This window comes from Olea europaea, chromosome 11, assembly GCF_002742605.1.
Source record: "Olea europaea var. sylvestris chromosome 11, O_europaea_v1, whole genome shotgun sequence".
In the NCBI taxonomy this organism is placed as follows: Eukaryota; Viridiplantae; Streptophyta; class Magnoliopsida; order Lamiales; family Oleaceae; genus Olea; species Olea europaea.
Genome location: NC_036247.1, coordinates 18,591,264 through 18,603,987, shown reverse-complemented (window position 1 = coordinate 18,603,987; position 12,724 = coordinate 18,591,264). Strand labels below are relative to the sequence as shown.

General features: G+C 33.8%; 1 protein-coding gene across 1 annotated transcript; it reads left to right on the top strand.

Annotated features, from left to right (window-relative positions):
- The first annotated feature begins 977 nt into the window (after window positions 1-977).
- On the top strand, window positions 978-4,394 carry LOC111403672 (protein FAR1-RELATED SEQUENCE 5-like). The gene is made up of 3 exons (XM_023032257.1): window positions 978-1,029; window positions 1,713-2,309; window positions 3,958-4,394. Exons 2-3 carry the CDS (start codon window positions 1,758-1,760, stop codon window positions 4,165-4,167), a joined length of 762 nt encoding a protein of 253 aa, XP_022888025.1. The 5' UTR covers window positions 978-1,029; window positions 1,713-1,757; the 3' UTR covers window positions 4,168-4,394.
- Window positions 4,395-12,724: the final 8,330 nt, after the last annotated feature.

Here is a 12,724-nt window from a genome sequence, read left to right as displayed (position 1 = left end):
AAAACATGAAAAATAATTTATTTCTTTGCAAAATGTGTAGTTCAAATAAATGCGAAAAATGTGATTTACAAGAGCTATAATTTCCTAAGTTCTTTAACGGATATTCTCCATTATGCCCCTGTTTGATCCCCATTAAATTACATTCCATTACATTCTATTTTTCTCTCTCCTATTTTCAATCACACAATCTTTCATAAAATAATATTACACGTAAATCGAAAACTTTTCATTCTTTTTCAACCACTCATTTTTTCAACAAAACACTATTCCTCCCATTTTCATTACAAAAATGGGGGCCAAACGGGGGCTATAAATACAGCTCATATTTGATTCCCATTCTTTTATCATTAAAATGAAAAATATGACCGTTATACATCACATCAAACCATCAAATTTGAATTTCTATCTTTTGTATGGAGCCCACAACAACTATATTTTTTCATTCTCATTCTTTCAAAGATGAGAAACAAACAGGGCATAGCATGTGTTTCATGTGGTGATGTGCTTATCAATTTGCACACGTCAGAAACATTTGGACATTAATTTCCATATTAAATGATGGTAATATGGACCAACGGTAACAATGAGTCAAAGGATAGTTTTAAGAATTAATGGTATAACATTGATTTACTTCAACGACTACTGAGATTAAAATAATAATAATAATAACAGTAAGGGTCAATTTGAAATTTTGCACAAACTTCAGTGACCATTTATAAAATGAAGTCGACGACAAATGGGGCTCGTTGGCTCAGTGCAACGCATCCTTCCGTGGGCGCAAAACAGGCGATGAAAACCCAACCGCCGTTCTTGGAAAACCGGTCCTCGATCAGTATATTCTGTGGGTGCGATCTTTGGGACCTCATGGACCTCCACCTCTTTCTCTCTCTTCTGATCTCCTTAATCAACGCTTCAGCTCTACAGCCATATTCAAATCAAACACGCATGTAAAATATATAGTGCGATTCATAGAAGCTCTCTTTTTATACTTTTGGCTTATCCCACTTTCAAGGGTTTATACTTAAGTTGGTGAGTGCCCATTTTCATAGAAACTTATAATATACTTTCAGCTGAAATTTATTTAATTTTTTGTGGGTTTCAGTTTTCGGTTCGGAATTTTATCATTTGTTATATAATTATGCTCTTGCTCGGTAGCTGATCATTTTCTTTCTTTTTGTTGGTTTTTTTCTTGTGAAATTTGAGTAAATGGACGACAAAACTGGAAAAATGAAAATATAATTGAATGGTCAATCAATTTAAATTGTTAATTTAATTAAATTTTGTTGCATGGTTGATGCTATAATTATAAAACAGCTAAGCAGCTCTCTTTGCTTTTGTAGCATGTTTGGTAACTTGGATTAGACTAGTAAAAATTAGTTTTAGTTAATCAGTAAGATCTAATACTGCACACTAAACGTGCATTGCACTTGGAATATTGTAAACAAAGAAAATTTGGTAATAATGAAATTCGGAAAAAGTTGAACTGTGACTATGAATTTTGTGGACATTAGCTAAACGTTTATCAAGGGGCATGCCACATGTGTTATTGGAGTTTGGTATGCTGTAAAGATGAGGAAATATTTTGATTGAAAGGATCCAAGATTATTGAAGTAATTACTAACTAAGCTAGTATTTTAAAGTATTTTGAGTTTTTTTTCTTGTTCGAATACTTTTGACTTTATAGTGTCCATTATCTTTTTTCTTACTTGCAGCACTATATTTATGGATTGGTGCGTTGTATAAAATTTGGCTTTACAATGGAGAGCGCATCAAGTCAAGCTTTTGACTTGGACGAGAGAAAAATTTTCCTGCCCATTGAGAGCAACAATGATAATGGATTTTTGGATGACGAGCTCATTTGTAGCATGAATTTATGTATGGAGGAAGATGATAAATGCGCTGGAGAAACAAATGTCGACTTGTCATTGACTGAGAAAACTATTGAGCCCTATATTGGGATGGATTTCAATTCAAGAGATGAGGCTCGAGAGTCTTATATTACGTATGGCAGGTACACAGGGTTCACTGTTCGCATCCATCACAATCGCAGATCACGAATTAATAACATGGTTATTGGTCAAGATTTTGTTTGTTCCAGAGAAGGCTACCGAGAAAAGAAATATGTGCACCGGAAAGATAGAGTTCTCCCTATACCGCCTACGACTCGAGAAGGTTGCCCTGCCATGCTGAGGGTAGCTCTCAGGGATGGAGTTAAGTGGGTGGTTACGAAATTTGTAAAAGATCACAATCACACTCTAATGTCACCAAATAAAGTTCCACTGCGTGGTGGGAAAAATCTGATCAGTCAGGTACTTCTGATTTTCTTTATATAACCTACTACATCCTGGCCTACATTGTTGTTATATAAAATTCATGCCTTCTTTTCCTCCACATCGTTATTTCAGCATTAATGTTCTGTTCATTTTTGAAATTTTCCCTTGATATGAGATTTGAACCTATAATGCACAAATGAATCTTTTAAGCAGATTTTCTCGGGTAAGAACAAGACCTATAATACAAAATCTGTTGAGCCCTAAGCATCTACAGATGTCAGAGTGAAACCAATATTGGATGGAGAATATTATTGTATCATGTGAGTTTGACATTTGAGTATCTGTCTATAATCTTGTATATGTGTATTTGACCGTAGAGTTGGACAGCACTAGTACCTAACGTTGCCATATGACTAGAATTCAGTAAGTGCTCTGGTTTTTGAACTTCCTTTGGTAATTCCTATTCTGTGCTGAGGGGTTACCTCTACCTTGCGACTCAAAACCTTGCTTCTGTACTATGAGAAAGAGTAACTTTCGAAGTTACAATTAAACTTAGAGGAACAAGCTCTAGGATTTATTTCTATTAGTGCCACATTGGACATGGATGTGGACTGCCTGTAGAGAGTCCACTTTGGGTTTGCGGTTCGTCATGCTAGGACTTTCTAAGACCAGAACAGAAATATTCTGGAAAGTGTAACTTGAAATTAATTTTCGGCTTTAATGTTTTCGCTTTGAATGAAATTTATGTGTCAAGTTTTAAGTTTACTCTGGGCATATTAACCATTTGACATGCTGCCTTAACAACCATCTGGATACCCTAGTTGGCTGCTTCTTTGTTATGAGAAATGGTCAGAAAAATGCAATTGGAATTTATACGGCCTACTAGTTTCCTTCTTGACAAAAATTGATTGCTTATGTTGTCAATACTTTTTTTGGTTCATTAGCAACTTCTGTTGCCGGGATGTTGAATCTCTAGTTGAAAATATTCTCTTAACTCAAGAGCCGAATTAAAAGCTCTTGCCAATTTTACATTTATAATTTTTTTTTATTTTGTTTCCTTTTAGTTTTTGATGTGATTATTTGGAGAAGGCATTTAGTTATTCTCTCTATTGCTTTCTCTTTATTGAAATCGTTTAGCATATCAGCATTGTGATTTAGGGAAAATTGTACCATTGGTCCTTGGCCTATTATCCTAGGACCAAGTTGGTTCCCTACTTTTCATTACTGTTGCACAATATATTTAACTTTGAAAACCACCAAAATCTTCGTTAAATTGTCCATGGCTTTGTAGAAACCAGAATTTTTGAACACTAGCTAAAGTTAAGAAGCAAAACTGATCTACATAAATTTGGACACGCAATGATCATGTGACAATTTAATAGATTTAAATGATTTCCATCACTAGTGATTAATTGTGCAAATATAATGAAAGATTGCGATCAATGAATTTTCCATTAGAGGAATGTAATGTAGCCTCACTGGGTTTGCACCCCCAATCTAGATAGCACTAGATGATAGGCTTAATAAAATGTGAAATTTAGGGTCACATTAGCGCTACGTAGATTGGAGTTGCAATCCCAGTGGGGTTAAATAACATTTCTCTTTCCCTTATGGCTCCTTTCTAGTTTTATACACCTTTTTAGAGCTCTTAATGTGGGATGATATATTATCTACTCCATTGCAGGATGACAAGGATCAAAAAATTCGAGAGCTGACTCTCGAACTTTACAACGAGAGACAACGCTGTAAACGCCGTTGTACAGCTTACCAGGAACAAATTCAGACACTATTGAAACATATTGAAGAACACACTGATCATTTATCGAGAAGTGTTCAAGACATAGTCCAACGAGTAAAGGAACTCGAAAATGAAGAATTAGAAAATTGGTATTAGGTTCATCACCATTTGTGCAAATTTTATACTACTTTCGTTGTTCCTTTGAGTTTGCCTGAAGTTGTAATTAATTTACAATTAGAGAATTGCTCCATTGCAGTATCGAGGTTAGTACATCGTGTATCTGTATTACAGTAGGCAGGAAAAGATTTGTGAATAGTAAATGACGATGACTCTTATTCCACTGTTTCATCTATCCTTTGGCTAGATCGATTGATTTTGTGAGCGCTTGTGTTTTTATTTTTCGATATGTTTTGTACAGTGTTTAATGTTGTCTCATTTTTCTAATCCGTACATGGTAACGGATTTTTTGGGACGATTTCTTCATTAGGTTGCCTTCAAAAAATGGTAAAAGAAAAAATTGAAAAATTAGACTGTTGTAAAGAAATAAGGATTGAAGATGAAGGTGCGAAAAATGAGGAAGATTAGAGTATGGCTATGTCAGCTGTATTTTTCCCATATTTTTTCCAACCTGTTGAGAAAATCTATAATTAAGATTCTGCAGATTGAAAAGTGAAATTGGAAATAGACTGTGTTACTCTGATCTTCGACTTATCGTTACTCTCGATGGTGAAGATGTTATTGACTGTAAACCAATATTGGGTGACATGTCTATTTCACCGAGCCGTCCAAAATGAGAAGCTAATCGGGATAATAAGAACTGCAACTTCTCCTCTGTTTCATCAAAAGTGAAGCAGCTTTCAAAACCGATCTATCAACTTCATCTAGATCCGGTAACTATACATTCTCCTCATGATTCCTCTTTTCTGGAGTCTGCAGATATTTGACGCAGATGTTAATATTCTTTCACTTCTCCATCATTACAGGAAATTTTTCATATGCATCCAGGTACTTCTAGCAATCTCAACGTCAGATTCTTTCTCAAAACAACAATGCTACATGTACAGTAGATTTGTCAGATGGAGTTACAGAATGCAATGTAGCAAAGAGTTAGGACAAAAGTCAAAGTTAAAACAGTCAATAAGGTGCTGTCATTTTAGCACTTGTAAATTGTCCAATACAATTCATCTATACAAATAGCCTTATTCGTCTAAAAAATATCAACATAGCTGTTAGATAAATTAGTGTTTTATATATATAATCAATAAGTTGCTAACATCTTAGCACCCATAAATTGTCCTGTACAATTCATCTATACAAATAGTCTTATTCGTTTCAAAAATATCCACATAGCTAATAGATAAATTGGTTACGTGCATGAAACAAGAAAAATATGAGATGAAATGAAGTGAAATATGCGATTTCAAATCTATCTACTGTTGAAAATTTTTATGCCCTACACTAGTACTAATATGATTGAATGAATACCTGTCTCTCAAACGATAACTTTTTTTCAAAATTAATATTGTTGACAGTTGTCTTCTCGAACAAAATAGACATGAACTTAAGATGTTCGTATGGAATTTTGTATTTAAAAAGTTGCGACTAATCACATCAATTTGAGAATTTTTCCTATTCACACATATTTGTAATTATCCCTTGAATTCCAAAAAGAGTTTATAAATAACCCTTACTCTACTTTCAAAATAAGTAAGTTTAATTATTTATCAATAAAAAGTATTTATTTATTTAAAAATTACTATTTACAAGTAAACTTTTTAAGTTTAGCTAAAACATGCTCTAACCCAACGACGAAGTATGGAAACATCTGTGACATAGTCAAATGAATGACTGAACAGGCTGAACCTTTCTTCCTAGACAGAGTTGCCCAGCTGGAGGCCCAGAGTTAGCCCCTGTTTGATTACCATTAAATTAAATTACATTACATTTCATTTTTCTCTCTCCCATTTTCAACCATACAATCTTCCATAAAATAATATTACACGCAAATCGAAAACTTTACCTTCTTTTTCAACCACTCATTTTTCTAAAAAATATTATTCCCACCATTACCATTTTCAGGTAATGGGAGTCAAACAGGGGCTTAGTGTCGTTAAGAACGTGAAAGGATTTAGCCTCAATTTATTTAAATAAAAATAAAAATTTTAATAAATTTTTAAAAAAGTTAATGAAATACATGATCAAAAATTTATTTATAAATCTTGCTACATTTACATTTTGGTTTTCACGTAATGTATTGTTGTCAATGCAAGTATCAACCAGGGACAGATTCAGGATTGAATTCAAAATCGGACTATAAAAATTCAAATCTGGTTAATACACGAAAAAAAATAAACTTACACATAAAAAACTGTTTTTAAAGAAAAAAAATGAAAAATTCATTAACAAAAATTTTTTTTTTGCCTCCCCCCCCCCCCCCCCCCCCCCCCCCCCCCCCCCCCCCCACCCTACAATTTTGAGGGACTTCTTTAACTCCAATTCAAGCTACTATCAACCAAAGTGTATAAATTCAGTATACAAATGGCAAAGCTCCTAAACTAAACAGAGGTTTAATTTCACAGCTATAGATTTTCCGGAAAATAATAAATCTAAAAAAACATAGGGAAAGTATGGCAAAAATTATTTTTATTCTCGAAAGAACATGCTATCCAAAGTGAGCCATACAATAACTATTAACTACTTGAATCTTGCAATTCTGGAATGATCGAACACAATTGGTATGAATTTTGTTGTTACAATTTATATTACTTCTCTATGTACTGCAACTCTTCTCATTTATCAAGGTTGAAAAATTGGAATTACAGTCAAATATTTGACTTGAACAATCAAAATAATGAAAAAACAAAATAAAATAATCGAAGATAAAGCAAGGTATGCTTAGCAAATTTCATTAATACAAATTTTGCTCACTGCAAAGATGCCATCAGGATCATTAAATGTCTGTTGTCCAAAACACAATACTTCTTCCAAATACGACACCACAATATATCAAGGTTGTATATCAAACTCAGGTGTTATTAATATTCTTCTCGAACAAAATATATTTGAACTAAAATTTCAATTTCTGAAAATAAAATAAATAGAATTTTGAAGAGGAAAAAGATGGGAGTACAGGGGCTTGCTTCACAGGCCCCTGTCAAGTGAGAGAGGAGGTGAGAGCGAGCCCCACCCTTTTTTTTAAAATGTTTGTGGGGCTCGCCCCCTACAATGAGGAGCTTGACAGCCCCCTATGAACCAAGTTCCTGTACATGGAGCTCGGTTCTTTTGAAGAGGAGAGAATTTATAAGTCAATTTTTCTTCAATTGATTTGGTGTAAGGTTTAATCGAATAAGGTCCTTTTTGTATAGATTTCCAAGCAGTTCATGTGAATGGGTGCACCATTTCGTCCGAATCAATTTGACCCCTAGATCACACCACTTTAAATACTATTGTCCAGATTACTTCCCTCCACGATGGTCCATGAACCTTCCCCTTATACTCGTCGCATAGGAACGAATGCATCCAATCATCAAACCACGAATCCATTTCTAAAAATAAAACTCCTCTACTCCTTGACGGACGCATCCGTGGAAAGTGTGCCTTTAAAGCACCCAATGCAACATTGGGTCATATGTGGATAATGAGAAAAGAGGGCAGGAAAATATTTGAAATTGTTCGTTCATCACTTTTAAAAACTGTGAAATGTTTTTGTGAATTTTGGGATGGACGGCAATTGTATGCAAGTCGTATTTTTAGAGGTGTGAAGAACAAACATAAGAAATTGGAGGGACAAAATAATAAAATAAATATTAAATGGGTTCTTTCTTTAATTTTAACAGTCTCTTACTCTTAGCCCCTGTTTGGCCCCCATTACGGGGAAAATTTAATGTATAGAATAGTGTTTTTTGAAAAATGAGTGGTTGAAAAAGAAAGAAAATTTTTCGATTTACGTGTAATATTATTTTATGAAAAATTGTGTGGTTGAAAATAGGAAAGAGAAAAATAGAATGTAATGTAATGAAAATCAAACAAGGGCTTAATATAGGCCGTGTACAAAATAAGTCGGTTTAACTGCATGGGACCCACCTCATGTGTGAAATGCTTTTACAAGCCAAGTGGAATAGGACCTGTACACTAGGCTTAATTCTCGCATAAAATTTGTTATTAAGCCCCCATTTCATTCACAATATTTGTCCATTAAAATGAAAAAATATTACCGTTATCCATCACATCAAATCATCATATTTGACTTTCTATCTCTTGTGTGAGATCCGTAACAACTATTTTTTATTCTCATTTTTACATTAATGTGTACCAAACGGGGCCAAAATACAACAAAGCCATAAGTAGAGAAAAAATTTAACGGAATTTGCACCGACAATAACGTAGCAAAATGCAAGCGTACTGTTTATTTTTCATTTTTTTTCATATTCCAATGATATCGTGACCTGTAGCATGATTCTATGAAATATCTTTTAGTGCAGGAAGTCTCTATATGTTCATAGATGATGTCTATTTTATTCGAGAATTCAGTTTAGGGGGTGTTTGACCCATATTATTTTGGTAATAATGTATTCTTAAATAGTGTATTGATGAGAAATGTGTGGTTAAAAAATAAGAAAAAGTTTTTGGTTTGCGTATAATATTATTTTATTGAATAATGTGTGGTTAAAATGATGTCAAATCACTATTTAAGAATGCATTTTTTGATAATAATGTAACTCAAACAGGCACGTAATCCAATCATGTGTCCAAAGAGATCGCGAAATGGAGAGCCAATAGACGAGTAAATTGGAACGTTATTAATTTCGCAAAACGAAGAAATTGCCTCTAGACATTAGCCCATTACTGGACGGTTTAGGGACAGAGTGCGTTTGCTCACAATTCAATTCAACCAGAAACACCAAATCATCTACAATTTACCAAAAATTACGAATTCTAACATCACATCTCACAAATTTTAGAATAAAGAAATATATATAGAAGACAGAAAATTAGAAGAAATGTGCCAGTAGGATAAAGGGCCTGAAAATTCAGTAATCAAATTCAGGAGAGTGATACTGGTAAATTATTATCGCAAGTTATGAGTAAGATAATTGGCTGGATCGTTGTTTTTACCGGGATCCAGTCAAGAAGCTGAACTTGCTCGCAATAATTTCTTTTCTTCTGTCGGACGTATGATACAATTCAAAGGAAAAACAAAATCATATACACACCAAAAGAGAATCTAGGTTTTCAAATGAAGAAGACGAGCGACGAATAAATAGAGATGGATGGGAAAGCTGAATGTGAATTAGGGTTTTTCCTGGATTTGGACTTCCTGAAAGCAATGGGCTCGATATTGGCCCGTTAAGTAATAAATGTTTCCTAAACTTCGCTCCTTCTATTTGGGAAAATTACAGAAGTGGACCCCAATCTATTGATTCGTAACTTTTTCCCCAACTTTTTTATTATTATTATTTTTGGTATTTTGGATCTCAACTTACTAGTTTTGGTGCATCATTGGTCCTCAATAATGAATTCTTACTAGTTGAGGGTTGCACTAGCCTAGCCACAATTAGGAGAAGTGGTTCCTTCCCTGAAGAGGTTTATATAATTTTTGCTAGTGGGAGGCGATGTCTTCCCTCAAAATGTAACGGAGAGATGTGTAGATGTTATCTAAGTTAATGATTCATTTTCAAAGAGGACAATCCTTCAATGAAGACATAACTAGTATTGAAATTTAGATGCAATATTGCTTTCCAAAACAAGGTAAAGTTCAATGTTTCTAAACTTTCGAATCTAACGTCGTTACAAAAATCATTGCCCAAAACATAGATTCAGCGAGAAACATCATGTTTAGCCTTCATGCATGCCTGTTTCAAGTAAAATATGAAATGTGTGTTGGCTTCTATGCCACGGAAATGATACTAGTACTGAAGCTGTTTCCACCATCACTATCGTCCCAAGATCATTTAGTTTACCGTATAAATCTCATTACATTAAATCCAATTAAATTCTATTTTTATCCCTCCTATTTTCAACCATATAATTTTTCATAAAATAATATTACACGTAAATCGAAAATTTTTCGTTGATCAAGGGCAATATTGTATTCCTTCACTTATCCTTTCTAGATTGATCATCGTCACTATAGAGTTGAACTTAGCTTCTAGACGATTGAGACGACAAGACACCCGAAGTTTAGAAACTTTCTTCCAAAAGAGATTTGTCAACTTGGATCTTTGAATTAGATTTTTTGTGCCTACTAATCAAACGAACTTATTTTAATAAATTTAATTTATTGACAAAACTGTGTTGCTTAATGACTAATAGTTCATAGATTGCAAAATAAAATTAAAAAGAATAATTTAAGAATGCAAACATTGTTTTTAGTCGGTGATAATTTAAAATGTTATCTAGCTAAATTTAATATACGTATTGTTAGAACCGCCATATTGCTTTCATAAAATTTTGTCAATAGTTAAATGTAATTAAAATATTTAATGCAAAGAGATTTTTCTGTTTTTAATGTTAAAAGATAAATATGTAAATTAATTTAATTAATGACCCCCAATTTCTTCAATTAGTAAAGTATTTAATAATATAAAAAAATAATTCCTGGAAAATTTCGGCCATGTTAACTTAATAGTTAAAACATAATTTATCAATCGAGAATATTATTGCTAAAAAGAAAAAGTAAAATAAAAAGATATCTCAAATTGCCTATGAAATATTCCATCACAAATTTAAATTAAAAAAAAAAAAAAGTTGATATGGTAAGTGTAAAATTATACACTTATCCGAGCTTCTAAACTTGATTATTTATTGACTAATTGAACGAATATCTACCAAGATAATTTGAACTTAATTGGAGATGATTTAGAGCAATTAAAGATCAACAGAATTACATATGAACAATTAAAAAAATTAAAGGACTAGTAAGAAGATATTCATAAGTTTTAGGAGCTAAAATTCAACATTTGAAATGTTTGAAAGCTCAGTTGCAAACTTTTGAAATTTGCATCAGATCAATTACGGATAATTAATGAACGTGAAGGATTAAATTATGAAGATTAAAGATGAAAGACTAAAAATGCAATTAGCAATGGACTCGAATTGAATAAAAGGAGAAATCGAGGACCAAAATGAACAAGTCAGAAATTTTGCATTGCACTCACATGGCAATAAGTTTGCAACTGCAAGGAACAAAAATGCAATAGTTGCAAGCACAATCCTTTGCAAGTGCGATCGCAGGTGTTTCTACATTATGACTGCACAATGCAATTCCAGTAGAAAGATTTTTTTTTTCTTGTGCAATTCAACCTTTTCTTGCAAATCGCTTAAGCTACAAATTTTGACCTAGTTTTTAAGTTATATTTACAATCTTTTGTCTATAATACAAAGGGGGGAATTAGAGAGGCTTGGAGGATACAAGATACATATTTCTTATGAAAACATAAGCTTAGGAGAAACCATTGATAGAAAATACATATTCTTGCAAAGCTTTGAATGAGCTGTGTACACAAAACTCCTATTCCATGATTTTCATGCATCTGTGTTTGGATTGAAGAAGAAGAAGACGTCTAAGAGGATAATTCTAAAACCATTGAAGGGTGTTTCGCGCGTGTTAATTCGCTAACAATTAAAGAGGATCAGACGATTGTGTAAGGGACGAAACCTCTTGAGACAAAGTCTCAAAAAGGGGTGTTCTTTTTATTGGCGATGAACTTTACAATTGGAAACGGAAAACAACGTGCCTCCAAGGGGCGCAAGCACACGAGTTACAGAAAAGGAAGTGTTTAAGTCTAAAAGCTAAAGGAATGAAAATTACATATTCTCTATTCGAGAGTTTTGGATTCGGTCCTTTTCTTCTAAGTTCTTTCTCCCTTTTATACTTCATAGGCGATCCCTTTGTGATTAACTGCTCTAAAAAACTGCTTGATCGCCCTATAACTACCCACTTTCTTTATAGTGGCCATTTTGTCATGAAACTGTCCTTTTAACTGCTGCCATTATCTTGCATCGTTCAACCGCTTTCGATTGAACCCCTTGAGTCGTGGAACGTGATAAGGTTACTTTAGCAACTGCCTCAATAACTGCATTTCTTGATAATCATAATGCGTTATGTTTGTTGATACCTTGGGCGACTTGAAGATTTGTACGAGACTCTGGGCGACCGTATGCCACTCTATTCCTTCAGATTCTGAGCGACTTGCAAACTTGGGCGATGGCGTTACCGCACTATTGGGCCCCTTATTTGGGCATTCACCTTGATTCGTTCAATTGGATTTCGTTCTTTGGGCTATCTGATTATGGGATCCTCCAATTGGGCTTTACTCTCTGGGCTGTTCGATCTGGGCTGAATTTTTATGTGTCAACAATTACCCCCCAATATGGCAGAATTAATAATAATTATTGAATTTTGCCATATTCACTTCACGTCTCCAGCAATGTTCGCGATTCCCAAAGAATTTCAATCATTGTTTCCTTCTATAACTTGAAAAGGTGCGTCGCTTTGCAAACCCTTATAAACTCCAAACACGCCATTTTACTGCTACCAAATCACGTTTCATATTTCTTGCGCATCCTTCACGATTCACTGTTCATCTTTTGCTTCCTTGTTACGTAACTCTGAAAAGCTTCGTTCCTTCTTCAATGGCTGCTTCACAATCTCAAGCTAGCGACTCCTTTAGTTTTGATGACTTTCAGAAACTTCTGAGTCGTTCATATGTAA